General features: G+C 41.8%; 1 protein-coding gene across 1 annotated transcript in view; it reads right to left on the bottom strand.

Moving 5' to 3' along the window:
- FAT1 (FAT atypical cadherin 1) overlaps positions 1–18,502 on the bottom strand; it is a gene marked incomplete in the record, with an annotated part of 1,563,619 nt that overhangs the window by 348,524 nt on the left and 1,196,593 nt on the right. The window contains 1 exon segment of the mRNA XM_044062507.1: positions 781–4,848. Coding sequence (XP_043918442.1) covers positions 781–4,848 — 4,068 coding nt within the window.

The following is an 18,502-nucleotide window of genomic DNA, read 5'->3' as shown; positions in this document are numbered from 1 at the left end:
TTTTAAGCCTAGCCAATTATCTCTTGTGAGACTCAAACCCTGCACCTTGTGTTTGGAAGGCAAACACCTTAACCATTAGGCCACCCTTCCAACCAAACTATGAACCTATGGAGATATTCTTTGTAACACCAAAAATATTGCAGTACAATAGGCAGACAGCATCTAATGAGTGCTCAAGTTTCTATCTGCTCCATGGAGCACCAAACTAAGTAAATGTATGTGCATACAAAAAATATGAGACTCACTGCTCTATGTAGATCAGTGGTACAACAAAAAGCAACATGTTCACCATCCTGGTGAAAAGTAGCACAGACTCATCACATTTTATTTAATTTATTAATTCATTGTTGTCAAGGTTAGCCCCACTAGGCTAGTGAACTCTTGTCAGGGGAAACTGGAGGTAGTACTTCTACTACTAGGATAAATCTGACCAGGACAGTGGGGAACTTCCCCCATGCTTTTTGGTAGGTGCCATGGGATCTTTTCCATCCATCTGAGCTACCAACACAAGCAGATGGGACCTCCGTTTAATGCATCATCCAAAGGACAACACAATCAGGAGTACAGAAGCACCCCCACCTCCAATACTGCACTGAATTCTCAGCAATCCAATCACCTGGAGTGGGAACAGAACCCACAGCCTTTCGGTTTTCTATCAGCAACGCATGTGTGCTACCTGTTGCTCCACTGATACATGTATTAAGTCTACAACACTAAATTACAAGAAAATCTCTGTAGCCATACAATCAAAAAAATTGTTTATTTTAAGGATTTTTTTACCTGTTATGTAGTAAATGACTCCTGTGTTCATTTCTTCTGTGTCAGCATCAGTAGTACTTAGTATGGCAATCACACCACCTGGTGGGTCATCCTCACTTACTGTTCCCTTGTAGATCTCTGCTGTAAAGCGTGGAGGGTTGTCATTAACATCAATGACAGAAGTTTTAACTACAGCAGTGGAGGAAAGCTGAATCTTCTCTCCCCGATCAGATGCCACTACTATTATGTTGTACTTCTCTTCCTTTTCACGGTCAAGTTCTTTCAGGGTTGTAATCCAGCCACTGTCACTGTTAACAGCAAAGAGTTCTGAAATGTCTTCAGGGTCTTGATTCTGAGCTAAACTGTATTTCACCAAGCCATTGATTCCAGAGTCCATATCTGTTGCTTTGACTTGGATAACTTTAGTTCCACCTGGCAAATTTTCAGTAATGAATGCTTCATATGGGTCAGACTCAAACACTGGCTTATTATCATTGGTATCTTTTACTTGAATACTGACATCTACGGATGACATAACTTCATAGTCTTCAAAATGACACTGAGCCACAACAGAAAGCTGGAACCATTTTGCTATTTCATGATCAAGATTTTTCTCAAGCTTTAATCTCCCAGACTGTTTGTCAATAATAAACAGCTCATCTGCGTTACTTTCAGAGCTACTTCCTTTTAGCAGGGAATAAATAACTGGTTGGTCAGTCTCCGCCCTTATGACATCAATTTCCGTTCCAATAGGGACATCCTCAGACACAGTGAATGTATAGAATGGCTCAGAAAATTTTGGAAGGTGCACGTCTGGGGAAAGTATTCGCAAATAAACAGGAACTACAGAGTGCCTCCTTGGCAAACCATTATCTTGTGCCCTAACATAAAAAGTGTACAGTTCATTCTCCAGGCCAATTAAGCTTTCTTTAGTAGTGATAAAACCTGAAAGTGGATCAATTTCAAGATTTTCCTTTACAGTGTCCAAATCTGCTTCAATACTATAAGTAATATCTGCATTGTTCCCTTCATCGGCATCAGATGCTAACACTCTTAAGACAGGATAACCTCTAGAAACATTTGACTGAATATTTGCTTTGTACTCTGCTGCTCTAAACTGTGGAATATTATCGTTTTCATCTGTCAATATAATGTTGACAATGCAAAAAGCTACCTTACCACCACCATCTTTTGCCATTAAGCTGAGAGAGATCACCTTTTCTGAAGAAACTTCACGATCAAGTTTCTCTAGAGTCAGTACTTCTCCTTTATCATTAACAGTGAATTTGTCTTTTGCAAAATCATTAACAATAAAGTAATCAATATGGCCATAAATTCCCAAATCTTCATCTGTTGCCGTGATTTTAGTTACCAATGTGTTCACAGGTGAATTTTCAACCAATTCTGCATCATACACATTTCGGCTAAAAACAGGACAATGGAGGTTGGCACTGGTTACATTAATATGAACCTGAGTTGAACTCCTAAAAACTCCGTCAGACACAGAAACATTCAATGTGTAAAATGGATCAAGGATGAACTTTCTCAGGTTGGAAACGGTAATAATCCCAGTTGTGGTATTAATTGCAAAATTCATCTGGTTATTGCCTGACAAAATGGAATATGTCAGCTTGCCAGTCTCAGAACTATCTGCATCTGATGCCTGCACACTAGCAACAAAATGTCCACGAGGTGCAAGTTCACTGACGACTGCTTGATATAACAGTTGGTTAAAGACAGGAGGATTATCATTGAGGTCCATCACATTAACGATTACAGTGACATCACTGCTTAATGACGGCATGCCCTTGTCACTTGCTCTCACTACGAGTTTGTGCTGCTTCATGTGTTCACAGTCCAGCATCTGTATTGTTGTGATGAGCCCACTGTTATCTATATGAAAGTGATCAGCACTACTACTGTCATCTTCTACAAGCAGATATGAAACAGCTCGGTTTAGTCCTGAATCAAGATCACTAGCACTTACTTGAACAACAGAGGTACCAATTGCAGAAGCCTCAGAAAGGGATGCAGTGTAGAACCGCTCTTTAAACTGTGGTGGATTGTCATTAACATCCTCCACTATAATGTCAATAAAGACCTCAGCATGGGCTCCAGTTAGGGAGTCTGTTGCTCTCACACACAGTTTGTAAGCTGGATGGGCTTCAAAGTCAAGAGGATTAACAACATTTATGACTCCAGTATTGAACCCGATGGCAAACTGACTGAAAGGGTCTCCATCCATAATCATATAAACAACCTTAAAGCCTTCTGGGCTGTTAGCCTGCACATGGATGACAGGAGCATTTAGATGGATGTTCTCTGCTATCTCCACGCTGTAGAAAGGTTTTTCAAATACAGGCATGGCTTTATTTACAACAGAAATTGGCACCATTACTTCCGAAGAAAGGGGCAGATCTCCCCCATCTTTGGCCACAACAATTACAGTGTAATCCACAGTTGAGATATCAGGGCTGAACTGTTTTTTAAGTGATATTTCACCAGAAAGTCCAATCTGGAAATACTCATGATGTTCTTTTAGATAGTAATGTATTTCTGCATTTTCTCCAATATCCATGTCAACAGCAGTGACTTGTCGAATGACATGGCCAGCCTCTGCATCTACCTGCACAACTGTATAATAAGGCAGACCGACAAAAAAAGGTATGTTGTCATTAACGTCCTCTACTGTAACCCTGACCACAACGTGGGCAAATTTTGATGGTTTGTGTTCCTCGCTAACTTCAACTACTATGTCAAATGTTTCCTGATCCTCACGATCAAATGGTATACCAGTAGTTGACAGAACACCTGAAGTTGGATTCATTTTAAACTTACTGTCTGGGTTTAGAATTTGGTAGAATAAAGGCTCATTTATTTGGTTACCCACAGCTGCAATAATTGCTAGTGTTTTCACTTCAGTGGTATTCTCCAGCACCACAGCAGAATATGAAGTCTGAGCAAATTTAATTTGACTCTCTTTGCTCTCTTTTACATTTACTTTTACTGAAACTGTGTTTGAGAATTTCCCATCAGAAGCCCTGACTAATAACTCATATCTACTTCTTAGCTGTGTACTGTTCTGTACAGTTATAAGTCCTGTGACAGGATGGATAGCAAACTTTTCGCCAATGTTGCCCTTAATAATAGAAAACATTATTTCTGAATTTGTTCCAGAATCAGCATCTGTAGCATTTACAGAAACAACTGTCACACCATTATACGTTGGTATTAAAACTGATGACTCGTACAAATCTTTTGCAAAGACAGGAGGGCAATCGTTTACATCAATAACATGTACAGTAACGTTGGCTGCATGTTCTGCAAATAAACGCGGACTTCCCATGTCATGTACTTGCACTGTGAAATGATACACACTTTTCTGTTCATAGTCCAAAGGAGTAACGATCCTGATTGCTCCCGTGCTAGAGTCAATGGTGAAATAATTCCTGGCAGATGGTTCAACGATTTGGTACACAAGTATAGCATTTCCTTCTGTATCATTGTCAGTTCCCTGAATTACCAATGGGATATTTTTGTCAGTTAAAATAACGCTGTTGCTTGCAGCTGATTCGATGACTTGCCCCACAAATTCAGATTTTATAAATACAGGAGGATTGTCATTCTCGTCTCTAAGATGTATAATAACAGTTGAGTTTGTAGACATTCCAGCCATATTGGTTCCCTGTACTACCAACCGATATGAAGGAATGGATTCAAAATCAAGTCTTTTTTTGGTTGTAATGACACCAGAGTTTGGATTGATATCAAAAGAGTCCTCTGTATTTCCATCTTTTATTTCATAAACCACAGATGACTGGCTATGAGCAGTTACTAAACCAATCCAGCTGCCGATGTTCACAGTTTCACTGACTTCTGAGGAGTACTCTTTCATTGCAAATTTTGGTGCTGCATTGTCAGAGACTGTTACAAAGATGAGGACACTTGTTACAGCACTCAGTGGTTTACTTCCCTGATCAGTTGCCTTCACCATAAGCTCATATTCTCTCTTTTTATTGTAGTCTAATTCTTTTGAAACTGTAATCGTACCCAAAACTGAATCGATCATGAAAACATTTCCAACATTTCCTATAAATGAAAAAAAAGTAGAAAATTGAAACAGTATAAAACACTTACTTGAAACATATTCCTGGCAATGCATTTCTGCAGCACTTTTATCACAACACAATCTAATGTGATTATCATTCTTTTAAAACATAATAACCATGAGGAAGGTGAACTGCACTACTGTTTTACTTTGCTGGACATGGCAGAATAATACATTAACACTTTTCTGGGCCACTAAGCATGTACACAGATAGCATAGTGCCACAGATCAGTTGCTGCTCACTTACAGCACTTGCACCCCCAACCCCCATGAGTCAATTTCCCAACCAGAATCTCTTCTTTCCAATGCAGAGCCTGCACTCCCTGTGTCTGCTGGGGTTTTTCTCAGAGAGTCTCTAGTTTCAGTCCACATCATAAAAGATATGCCAAAATGGGAACTGATAAACCTCTAAATTGCTTATAAGTGGGGGGTGTTATGTGTGTACATCCTCTGATGAATAGGCAGTCTAGTCAGTATTGCTTTTCTATTTCCTCATACCTACTTCTTGCCAGGACAGATTCTGGTTTCCTCATAACCCTAAACAAGAAAAAGTGGGTGTCAAATAAAAAAAAAAAATGTTTGTTCATTAAATTTAACATAGGATTTCTACACAACCAGTTCAAGAGTAATGGTCAAAGGCAGGTGCAACTTAAGTACCCTCCACTAAATCAGCCCACGTCCCACTCCAGTCTTTTGCTTAAATCAGTTCACAAACGTGAGCCTGCACAAATACTAAGTTCTGCATGCAACACAGAAATGTGACACATTCCTCTAACTTGACCACTGTCAAAAACAGACTACTTAAAATTCATATAAGGGAGAAAAATGCAGACACTTGCATCTCTAGCTCAAGTGTATGCCAGACAGCTGCTGTCTTTTCTAGTCTTGCACAAGAACCCTCTAACTCCATTTAATTATATCTGTTCTGTGACCTAATCCTACAAGTGCACTGGTAAAATGTACTAAAGCATTCAGCTGCAAAGACCCATACTTTCACGTTTTCTTTCCGATCCTAAACTAAGACTTGAGAGCACACAAAGGAAAATATTACTTTAATAGGACTTAATTGCACCTCAGTTAACAGCAAAAGCAAATTCTGCTTTACTCATCACTTTCCTCAAAAGACTTCTTTGTGAATTAAACGTTTTTTTTTCCCCACTCAAATTACCACTAATTAAATGGTTATTTAATGCAATTACAATGGCTGCGCTCCCAGTACTAACAAATGCAGTTCGATACTCATTATCTTTTACCTATCTCTGACTGTCCATTAGCCTCCTGATACCCGTGAACAAGATATAACAGAGGTTAGACCTCACAATATACAAAAAAAGGATTTTTAGCACTACAGTTAATTGTTCAGCACTGCAATGCTGTTCAAAGCCAGCTTCATTAAATATCAGAACTTTATTGAACATTAGAAAACTCCAGCTATGTTGATCTCTTCACATTAGCCTAGTCTTCTCAGTTTGAACATGAAACGTTTAATAGAGAAGAGGGTTTGTGCTATCAGTTCAACAAGCTGCTTGCTTCAGCAATATTTTCTGTGAACTGTCACTAAACAAAATGCCACTGTTTAGACTGTCTGGTTACGAATGGCCCAAGACATTGCAAGAATCTAAGGAATGTGCACAGGCTATATGCTTCAGCTACCATTCACTTAGTTTCCACCCCAGCAACCATCAGCTACATGAAAACAAGCTTGGGAAAATCGAAAAATGCTTCACAAACACACCCACCACAAAATCTGCTTAGTATGCGGCTTTTTGGCCATGCATGTGCTGTACATACCAACACAAAGAATGCATTCCTCCAAAGGGTACAGTAAAAAGGGCCATCATTTTCAGTCATTTTTCTTTATACTGGGGACCATAACAGTGGATTTAGAATGTTACTGCATTCATTTTTTAGCTTTATCTGCAGTTTGGTATTACAAGCACAACCTTGTTCATTATACTGGGAACCATAACTACAAATTCAGAATGTTACCAAGATGAATGCAGTATTATAAGGGAGAACCTTTGCAAACCATGGAATGGTCACATCCTAAATCTCTGGTTCATTAGTCTTCAATGAAAACATAATCCTATACTGCACATATGTATGTACACAGAATGCAGCCCATAACTGGTAAATTTGTAATGTGGTGTAAAACATGCATGCTTGCTGTGATATATAAAGTACAACAAATGAAAACTTGTACCATCAGGTTAAAGCTGCAATCATATTCAAGTTAAGGACAACATAAAAGTTCACAAAAATCCCTGTTGCCAACATCATCTCTACATAAGGGGAGTGATGTGCAGCAGTGGACATCACTGCTACCTACAACATCTCTACATAAGGGGGTGATGTGCAGCAGTGGACATCACTGCTACCTACATCATCTCTACATAAGGGGGGTGATGTGCAACAGTGGACATCACTGCTACCTACATCATCTCTACACATAAGGGGGTGATGTGCAGGGGTTCCTATCGCGTCATCGCAAATTGTAAACGGCGAACGTATATTGAGCGAACCAGATTGGTCGAAAAGTCGAAACGTCATGTGCATAACACGGAAATCGCCATAGGGAATATTCTCCCTTTACTTTAATGCAGTGCAATCTCGGGAGTAGGAATATTTAAGTAGTGGGGGTGCAGGGGGGCTTGCCCCCCTGCCTACAGTGTTTAGGTAAGTATAGTTTTTTATTTTTATTTTTTTATTATACTTTCAAAATTTCAAACATCACTCATATGGTGTCGACCATATGGTGTTAGATGTTTGAAACTTTCGAAAATATAATATAGACCTGATGTGCAGCAGTGGACATCACTGCTGGAGGAAAACACTCAAGCACATTCTGTCAGACACTTCATTGTGAACCAGCAGGGACTGGAATTTTAAACAGTGAAATCACAGAGTTTAGCTCTTAAGACTTCCAGTTCTGAACAGCCAGTATCAGCATGTCAACGAGCACTGACAGGCAACCACTTATTAAGATGATGCTACACCTGTCAATTCCTGGATCAGTAGATACACTTTGTTACATTGTGACAGTTTGCAGTACTTCACTTAGCAGATTAACCAAGCATGCGTTGTACACAGCTGTACAGAAAGTGAGTCAGTTGGACACGGACTTGTGGATGTCATGTAGTAAGTAGTAAAATATAGATGTATAAATCTACATAGCTTTCCTAGTAACCATCTCAGAAAAGTATTAAAAAACAAAAAACTGTTTGAACTCTAGTGCTTGGAATATCGGGTGAAGAGTACAAAAACAAACTTTTAAATGTTGCTGGTATTTGATGAGCAGGATCTTGGTATTTTTACTTTTCCCCACGGTAGTGCGATCTTGGATTGGTATACTTAAGTAGAAGGGTGCGTGGGGAGAGCAGGGGGGGCTGCCCTTTGCAAAAAACAGCTTTTTTGGGGTTTGCTTCTGAATCTTTTTAATTTGAACTGTTTCTGTCTTTGTCTATGTCTTAACATTCAAACTTTTTATAGTTTGAATGCCTGACAGAGAGCAACAGATTGACTGTAGTTTACTAAAAGAAACAAAGATGCACAGTTGCCTTGAAAAGATTAAAACAGTAACATTTGTTAAGTCTACTTTCACTGGTGTGAAATGTATGTATATTTGTGAAATATATGTAAATTTGTTCTTTTCACTTGAGATGGTGCAAACTTGGAGGTGATATTCAGTCCAGAGGTTTACCCTCACCACAATCAGGGTATTCTTTTTATGATGTTGGTTCTTCAAAATTTGCAATTATCCAAGCTGATGAAATGAGACTCAATGACAACTACCATTCCTGCTTGACACGGCTTGGCTGAATGATTCTTCAAAAACTAGGCAGTAAGTGCACGTGTAGAACATAGGCCAACTTTAAATAAAAATTACAGCTGTCCGTTGCATAACCATCCTGATGTGCAAGTATTAATGGTGGTACTACTCCTGAAATTAAACACAAAACTATTGACAGCAAGGATTCTACTACTACAGGTAACCCACCTTAACCAGATATGATAAAAAGGGATGGTATTTACAGAGAAAAAGCCAGTTACGATATTTAAAATTAAGTCAAAATGGTTATCAATGAAATAGAGATGGTCGTACTATGCTAGGGAGGGAAAGAAGGCAGAGTGTGCAGAACAGTGAACAGACACGATGATACATATAGAGAGGTGAGAAACTGCCATTAGGGAAAAGAGAAGAACCACAATGACTGCCTCCAAGAGTCCCAGAAATTTGACCACTACAGTGGCAGATCCATGATGGATCTCTGCAAGATCACTGTCCACTGCAACATTGCAAGACATCCAAATGGTGGAACTCTTGAACAGAAGGTAGGAGAAAGCAGGAAAATTGTAGGGAAGCATGCACCTGAAAGACTAACAGCAGTTGCAGGTGAAGTCAAAGAGACATCATTCAACATGGATTCATATCCAAAAGCAGCTGTCAATCAAAGCTTAACCGAGGCATGAAAGGGTTACAGGCTAACTTTACTAAAGACTACGGTCAGACATGGTCTACCTGAACTTCACCAAGGCCTTGAATCAATCCAACATAAGCAGCCAAAAGGAAAAACCTGGAAGGGCTGGGGATAAGGAACTAGCGTGAGGAAATGACCTGCTGCATGGCTGAAGTGAAAGACAGAGGGTAAAGAAGAAACGGATGATAGCAAGAATAAGGAATGTAGCTGGTGGAATGGGAGCAGTACCCTTCGGTAATGTTTGCTTCAGGCATATGTAAGGGAACAGAGAATAGAATTAACTTGTTCAATAATGATACAAAGTTAGGTGTTGCAGAGGAAGATGAGGAAAGAATCCAAGAAAGGATCTGGAAAAGCTGATCAAGCAGAGAGAAGATCAGTAGTTATGGCTCACTGCAGACAAATGTGAAGCACAACACTTAAGTAACAACAACTCCAGTGTGAAGTACCAGCTATGGGAGTACAGCCAACATCAATGAGCATACAAATGAGCTGAGATGGTACAGATGACACTGATTGGACCACTGGAGGCACAAAGTTAGGGCAATAACTTTAGCAAACTGAATGATGACATGTTCTGAGTCACAGAAAGAACACTAAAGTAGGACAGCAATGATAAACTATGACATGGCTAAAAGTACAGTTTTGTACCTACCATAAATGTAGATGTTCGAGTTTTCACACTGCTGCAGTCATTACACTTGGGTTATCCTGCCGTCAGGTGATCTTGCAGTCGGCCAGAGTTCCAAAGTCTTAGTCCGGCGTCAGTTGCTGTCACTTCTTCCCTGACGTCAGTGCGCCAAGGGTATATAAGATGCATCCAATGCCATTTTCTTCAGTTTTTCTTGCCCCAGATGTCAGGTGCCCCCAAGTAGGTAGGCAATACATATTGTTAATAAAAAATATACATATAAAATAAAGACAATACCTTCAGTTACAAGCAAATACACCACAAAGGTTGTATAGGATAGAAAGGCATAGACAAGTCCAGCTAGTTCAGAGGGGATGGAGGGAGGGTAACGTGGACTGCAGCAGTGTGAACACTCGAACATCTACATTTATGGTAGGTACAAAACTGTACTATGTTCATCGTGTTACACTGCTGCAGTCATTACACTTGGGTAGAATCCCAAAGCTGAGGTTGGGTGGTTGGCCTATAAAGAGTTAGGATTGGCTATGAGGCCCTGCAGAACTGCAGTGGCAAATCCATCCTGCTCTGGATTTAGAGTAAAGAGGCAAGTGGTAATGTTTGGTAAAGGTGTGCACTGAACTCCAAGTTGCAGCCTCCAAAATTTCCTTGGTAGGTACTCCTCTGAGAAAGGCTGTTGAAGTGGCTGTTGCCCTGGTGGAATGTGGCCTAATGTTATTAGGGACTGATTTTCCATGCTGTGTGTAGCAGTAACGAATATAGTGTCCTATCCATTATAGTCTGCTTTGAGATAGCTTTGCCCTGTGATCCTGCAGCATATGCTACAAACAGCTGCTCAGTTTTCCTGAAAGCTTTTGTTTTGTCCAAGTAGAAGCGTAGCTGCCTGTGTATGTCCAAAGAGTGCAGAAGGTTCTCCCCTTTATTCTGGGGGTTTGGATAAAAAGTAGGCAAATGGATGGTTTGGTTAAGAACCACACTAGATACCACCTTTGGCATAAATGTAGGGTTTGTCCTTAAAGAAATCCTGTCCTGATGAAAAATTATAAAAGGTCCCACTGCCATTAATGCCTGTAGCACTGAGACTCTTCGTGCTGAAGTTGCTGCCAGGAGCAGAGCTGTTTTCCATGATAAAAATTTTAGATCGGCTGTATTGGCTGGCTCAAAAGGTGGCAAGGTCAGTTTTTCCAAAATGAAACTGAGGTCCCAAGTTGGTGTTGGTGCTCTCCGGGGCAGTCTTATGTTTTTAGCCCCTCTGAGGTACAGCTTTAGCAAGGGATGAGAGAATAAAGGAGGATCCGTGTTGTAATGTGCTGAAATGGCAGAGGAGTGGATCTTAATTGATGAGAAGGATAGGCCTTTGTCCAGCATCTCAGTTAAGTATTGTAAAATCTGAGGCATGTTTGGGACAAGACGGTGAAGGCTCTGAGCCTGGTTCCAGGCACAGAATCTCTTCCATTTTTCTGAGTAAGCTTTCCTGGTGCTAGGCCTCCTGGCCTCCAGAATGACATCCATAACAGCTTTAGAGAGAGGTGTTGCCTGTTTGACTAATGAATCTGCCATGCAGCCAGGTTTAGGGTTTTGAGCTGACCATGCAGGATCCGATTGTTCTGTTGAGTCAGAAGGTGTGAAATTTGAGGCAAAATCCAAGGTGGGCCTTGAGCTAAGTTCTTTAAGATTGGGTACCAGTGCTGGCGTGGCCAGTCTGGAGCAATCAGGATCATCTGTGGTTTTTCTTGTCTGGCTTTCAGAAGTACCTTTGAAAGGAGAGGTAGTGGTGGGAAGGCATAAACTTCTAGGCTTTTCTAGCTGAACGAGAGAGCATCCACTTTCCATGCTTGTGTGTGATAAGTCCCTGTGCAGAATTTTTGTAGTTGGCAATTCAGTGGGGAGGCAAAACGATCTATGTTTGGGCATCCCCATTTTTGCGTTACCATGCTGAAGATTTGTGGATTCAATTTCCATTTGTGAGGGTCCATGATATTTCTGCTTAGATCGTCTGCCAGAGTATTTTTCTTTCCTGGCAGAAATTGTGCTTGCAGATGAACTTGATACGTTTGAGCTGTGTTCCACAAGGTCATGGCTTGCCTGCATAGGGGATAAGAATGAGTGCCCCCCTTGCTTGTTTATGTACCACATTACTGTAGTGTTGTCTGTCTTTAATAATAATTGTCCTGAATGCAGAAGGTCCTTGAAAGCTGTTAGGAAATTTTGAATAGCCAACATCTCTTTTTGATTGATGTGAAGATGCATTTGGTCTGTGGTCCACTTGCCCTGAATGCATTTTCCTGCCATGTGTGCTCCCCAGGCGTAATCCCAAGCATCTGTTGTTAGAGTCTGCCTGGCTGTGGGTAGGGTAAAAGGCTGACCCTTGTTTAGGTAACATGCCTGTTGCCCACCATCGAAGCTCCTGTTGTAGGCAGGGAATCATTGGTATTACTTCTTCTAAACTGTGAGAGTTTGAGTCCAAACACTTTTTAGGTACCATTGTAATTTCCTCATATGCAGTCTGGCATATGGTATTAGTAGTATGCAAGATGCCATGAAAACCAGGGCCTGCAGAATTTTTCTTGCAGGGAGATGGGACTTTTTTGCCATTAACTGAAAATATTGAGTTAGTTGAACTTGTTTGTCTGGCGTGAGATAAGCCATCTGGGCCATTGTATTTAAGCTGGCACCCAGGAATATAATCTGTTGTGAGGGCACTAGTTTTGACTTCTTTTCGTTTACTGTGTACCCTAGAGAAATTAGCAACCTTTTTACAAACGCCAGATGCTGTAGAAGAATGTCCTTTGTCTCTGCTTGAATGAGGCAGTCGTCTAGGTATGGCTATATTTGAATTCCTTTTTGTCTGCAAAATGCAATTACTGGCGCCAGGCACTTTGTAAAGACCCTGGGCACAGTAGATAAGCCAAAGGGCAGTGCAGAGAATTGGTAGTGCATTGTGCCAGCTTTGAATCTGAGGTATTTTCTGCAATTTTGTCTGATAGGGACATGCAGGTATGCCCCTTTGAGGTCCAGAGTAACAAGCCAAGCCTTCTTGCCCAGCATGGGTAGAAGCTGCTGTAATGTCAACATTTTGAATTTCGGAATATCCAGGTAAGTATTTAGAGTTGAAAGATCTAGTAAGGGCCTCCAGGCCTTGTCCTTTCTGGGGACCAGGAAGAGTCTTGAGTAAAATCCTTGCCCTTGTTCCTGTTGTGTTACTTTTTGAATAGCTCTCATGTCCATGAGAGCTGAAATTTGTTTTTGTGCCTCTGCCCATTGATTTTGTGGAAGGTATGTATTCAGAACCCACTTGTCTTGGGTGATTGATTGCCAGTTTTGAGAAAAAAGTGCTAGTTTTCCCCCTAAGGGGGCTGCCAAAAGGGAAGTGCTTGGCGTACGAAGGGGAAAGTCATTGGGACTGTTTCCTGTAAGGTTGAGACTTGTCCTCACCTCCTTTTAGGGTTGAGGTGCCCCACTGTCGTTGTTTGTTAGAGCCTTGAGGTTGAGATCTGCCCCTTGGGCATCTGTATCTGCGCCTCTGTGGCCTGTCTGACACTGGAAAGGACCAAGTCTTTGTTGGCCAATTTCTGCTAAATTGAGGTGGCTGCACCTGTAAGAAATCCTTGACTGTTTGCATAGATTTAGCTTTATCCTCCAGTTTCTTTAACACCTCTTCTGCCTTAACACCAAACAAGGTATCATGCTGTAAGGGAGCATCCAATAATTTTGCCTTAACATGATCTGGTAAACTCTGTTCCTTTAACCAAGCATGTCTTCGAATCACAGAACCTGTAACTGCGGCTCTACAAGAGGCCTCTAAAGAATCAAAACCACATTGCAGAGTATGTTTTCCCACCTGTTCTACTGCATGTAATAAATCCTGCATTTCTTTATAGCCAGGAGCTTCTGAGCTTGCAAGCATTTTCTGTTTTAACTGAGCCATTAAATATTGTTGGTACTTAAGCATGTGAAACTGGCAGCTTAAAGCCCTTACTGCTAAAGTTGCAGAAGTGTAAACTTTCTTCCCCCATCTATCCAAAGCTCTAGAATCTCTGTTAGAGGGTACTGGATTTTTTGCAATAGAAGCCTTAACCCCTTTTGGACCCTGGGAAATAGTTTCTGGATCAGCAGAAGGGTTTTTATAAAGAAACTTGTGAGAGTCAGGGACTCTATAATACCTATCTGGCTTGGCTGGTGCAGGGGGCAAAGAATCAGGAGATAAGATGGATTCAGAGAACACATCCACAATATCTAGCACAGGTGGAATAGCCTGTGTTGAGGCAATAAAAGGAAATCCCTGAGCCTTTTCTTGGATTCTGAATAATCCTGACTTTCCCAATGGAAATGCTCCCTCATGGTATGTAAAGTTTCCCCAAAAGAGTAATCCTCAGGAGGAGAGGCTGAAGGGATAGATTCTTCAGCATCAGAGTCCTCATAGGGGGGTAGAGAGTATCCCTGGTCTGAAGAGGAATCAGAGGAAATGGAAACCTGATCAGAGGAATCATAGTCTGTATCCTGCCTAGGCATTTTCTCAGGAGGGGGATGGGAACCCCTGATTAGAGTAATGAGGTCTTCGGCCATTTTAAGCATCTGTTTCTTAGGCATGGAGGACTGTCCTGGAGAATGCTGTACTTGCTTCTTTGTCTTTAATGGTACTTTTGTCTTGGCTGTTGCCTTAATGGTAAGTTGTGAAGGTCTGAAAACACTCTCCGAAGCCGATGCCTGCTCAGCGGCTCTGGACCCATCTGAGGGATTAGTTTCCATACGCCCAATACCTTGAGTTTCCAGAGGTGGCCTGTTGCTCTGAGGTAGCGGGTGTCAGGGGCTGCGAAAGTGCCTCACTGAGAACCTAGAAGAGGTTTCGTCGTCGGTTTTGGACCTCGGATGCCTGTCTTTATCCTTGTCTTTGCGTTTTTTCGGAATTGCGGTCGTTGGTTGATCTGACGGCATAGTATAATTGAACCTTCAGCCAAAGTAGTGCAAAGCAAAATCAAAACGTCTTTTTATAGTGTGTTTGTTAAATCTAGCACAAAACCGACAACTAGTGACGTCGTGATCAGGGTCTAGGCATGGAATACAGTAAGAGTGGAAGCCCTTATGAGGTATTTGCTTCCCATAAGAAATACAATTATTAACTTTTTCTGACATCAGTCTGAGGCAAGAAAAAAGTTTCCCCAACGGGGTACTTAGCTTTATTGAAGACTTCGGATCTGAAATTAGACTTCTAAAATCTCAGGATTCAGCCGACCGGCACTTGCGAACTGCTTCTGCTTCGGGCACCGCGTGGCAAGAAAGACTGAAGAAAATGGTGTCAGATGCATCTTATATACCCCTGGCGCACTGACGTCAGGGAAGAAGCGACAGCAACCGACGCCGGACCAAGACTTTGGAACTCTGGCCGACTGCAGGACTGCCTGACGGCAGGATAACTCAAGTGTAAAGACTGCAGCAGTGTAACACGATGAATATTATATATTACACTTACACTACTGTGAATTTAAGGTGTGGAGACAAAATAAAATTTCCAACATAAAGGGATGATTAGAGATGGCACAAATGTAATCAGGAAGGAAATTTCTAAGTGTTGTTATGAAGAAACTAACAGTAGACTCTTTTCAAAGACAGAGGACTAATACAGCAAAACACCAGATGATACAGAAAGATAGTTGTGTAAAATCTACCACAACAATAGATGTTCTTCTCTTCTGTTGTAGTATTCTTAACATAAGGGAATTGCCTGCTGTGACAACCCGATGTTGGCTATACACAAAAGACTTTTACTACTAGAGGTGTGTGGTACGTCTCATGTAGGCTGCTGTTGGACGTCGGCCATAAAAGTGACATATGCACACACCATCCTCAGAACTAAGTGCTCCAGGAGTAATGCCTGTCTAAGGGAGTATCTAGGTTAAGTACATCCAAGTAAGAACAAAGTTAGGGGGAAGGAGGGAGGGATGGAATACTTCAACAGAGAAGAGGACATCTATCAGTATGGTAAGATTTTACACAACTAATCTATGTCTTTCTTTTCCTCTGTTGCAGTATTGCTAACATGAGGGAAAGTACCAAAGCTCATGAGGAAAGGGGAGAGGTTAGGGGCAGTGGAGCTTTCCATGAAGCCATGGAAAATAGCTTTTGGAAACCCTGCCCTAGAGTTGCAAACTTTGTCCAATATGTAATGTTTGGTGAAGGTATGGATTGAAGACCAGGTGGCTGCCTCCAGAATGGAGTTAGTGTCCATTCCTTTGAAGAAGGTGCGAGAGGAAGCAACAGCCCTGGTAGAATGTGACTTAACCAGGAGAAGGGAGGCTCTTTCCATGGAGCTCACAGCAGAAGGAAATGGCTTTACAGATCCAGCTGGAAATAATGTGTTTAGATACAGGGAGCCCTAAAGCTCTAGGGTGGAATGAGACCAATAACTGCTCCGATTTCCTGATATCCTTTGTTTTGTCAAGATAGAACCTACACTGTCTGTACACATCCAAGGTGTGCAAAATCCTCTCTGCAGAGTTCTGTGGAGTAGAGAAAAAGGCAAATTGACAGACTGGTTTTGGGATAACTCATTTACCACTTTAGGCATAAAGGAAGGGCTGGTGTGGAGAGAGAGACACTGTCTCTGCAGAACACCAAAAAAGGACGGGAAGCCATTATGCCCCTGTAGTTAAGAAACACTTCTAGCTGAAGTTAATGCAAGCAGAAAATGGTTTTCCAGGAGCAAAATTTCAAGGAAGCAGAAACTGTTGGCTCAAAAGGAGCATGGGTCAGCTTTTCTTATATAAAGTTAAGATCCCAGAGGGATGCAACAGATTTCCTGGGGGTTCTTATGTGAAGGCCACCTTTTAAGAAATGATTAGCCTCAAATCTAGAAGCTAAAGGAGATGGAGGCAGACAGGCAGAAACAGCTGACAAGTGCACTTTGACTGAAGAGCAATTTAAGCCAGCATCTAGTAATTCACAAAGGTATGAGAGAACCAGAGGGACTTCCACTGCTAGTGGGTCCTGGTTTAAGGAAAGACACCAAACTGAAAATCTATTCCATTTGGATAAGCAAGATGTTCTTATACTGGGTTTCCTCGCCTCCTGCAGAACCCTGAGCACGTCCTCTGATAAAAGGTGTCTGAAAAGAATTAAGACACTATCACCCACAATGTCAGCTGAAGGGAAGACAAGTGGGGATGGAATAGAATTCCTTTGTGTTACATTAGAAGATCCACCCTGTGGGGTAGCTTGTGGTGACTGTGCTTAGCTAAATGCAGGAGCTGGGGGAACCAATGCTGTCTTGGCCAAAAGAGGATCACCATCAATATTCTTGGTTTGTCCTGCTGAATCTTTAGCAGGACATTTATAATGATATGAAGGGGAGGGAATGCATACCAAAACAGCCCCTTCCATGAAAAACTGAGGGTTGTCCACCTTCCAGACTAGATGATGAGGATCTCTGGCACAAAATCATGGAAGCTGTCTGTTCATAGAGGAGGCAAAAAGGTCTGTTTGTGGAGTCCTGTGAACAATGTCCAGGAATACCTCCCTGTGAAGCATCCATTCGTGGGATTGTTTCAAACCTGATCAATGTGGCTGCCACTACATTCTGACTGGAGGGGAGTTTTGAAGTTTGACAGCCAAATCCCAGACTTGCAGAGCTAGTCTGCAAAGGGGGTAAAACATGGTCCCTCCTGTTTGTTTTCATACCAGAGAACAGTCGTGTTTGTCTGTGTGATCTTTTAGAGGGCCTGGGATGAAGAGGGTCTGAAAGGTCTTAAGGGACAGCAGGAGTGCCCTCATTTCTTTAACACTGATGTCTTTACTTCTTTGAGAGGGGGACCAGGTCCCTTATTCTTTTATGGAGTCGAAAGCTCCTCTTCTTCCTGTGTCAGAGGCATCTGTAAACATCTCCTGAACAGGTGTTAAAACGATGGAATGTGAGACCTGGGCTGGCAGTTAGCTGTTGAATCCACCAGGTAATTTCCATCTTCAGGCAAGGAAGAGGGGGTCTGGGAACTCTAGGGCATGTGCATGTTGCATCCACACTGATTTCAGGAACCACTTTAGTTTCCGTATATATAGTTTTGCCAGGGAAGCATTGGGATGGTGGATACCATGAAGGCCATGGTTCTGAGAAAGGCCCTGCCTGTAATGTGAGTCAGTGGGATGAGGCTTTGGAAAAAAGCAAATTAACTCCTGAGCATTCTGTGTGGGAAAGAGACCTTCATAAGGTCTGTTTGTAGCCTGCATCCTACAAATATCTGGTCCTGGGATGAGGAAAGCAGATTTCTGGTAGTTTATTTTGAAACCCGGTGATTGTAGGATGGAGATGGCGGAGTTTAGATTGGGTTCCAGTGCTCCTGAACTGACTGCATTGAAAGAGAAGGTTGTCCAGGTATGGGAAGACCTGAATGCCTTGAAGTCTGCAGAAAGCAATTACTGGTGCTAGACATTTCGTGAATACCCCGGGGGAGTGGAGAGCCCAAAAGGCAAATCAGAGAACCGAAGGTGCCAGGAAGCCACAGAGAATTTTGGAACTTC

This window comes from Protopterus annectens, chromosome 2.part1 (assembly GCF_019279795.1).
Source record: "Protopterus annectens isolate FY-2018-M chromosome 2.part1, PAN1.0, whole genome shotgun sequence".
Taxonomy (NCBI): domain Eukaryota; kingdom Metazoa; phylum Chordata; order Ceratodontiformes; family Protopteridae; genus Protopterus; species Protopterus annectens.
This window is presented reverse-complemented; position numbering and strand designations above follow the sequence as displayed.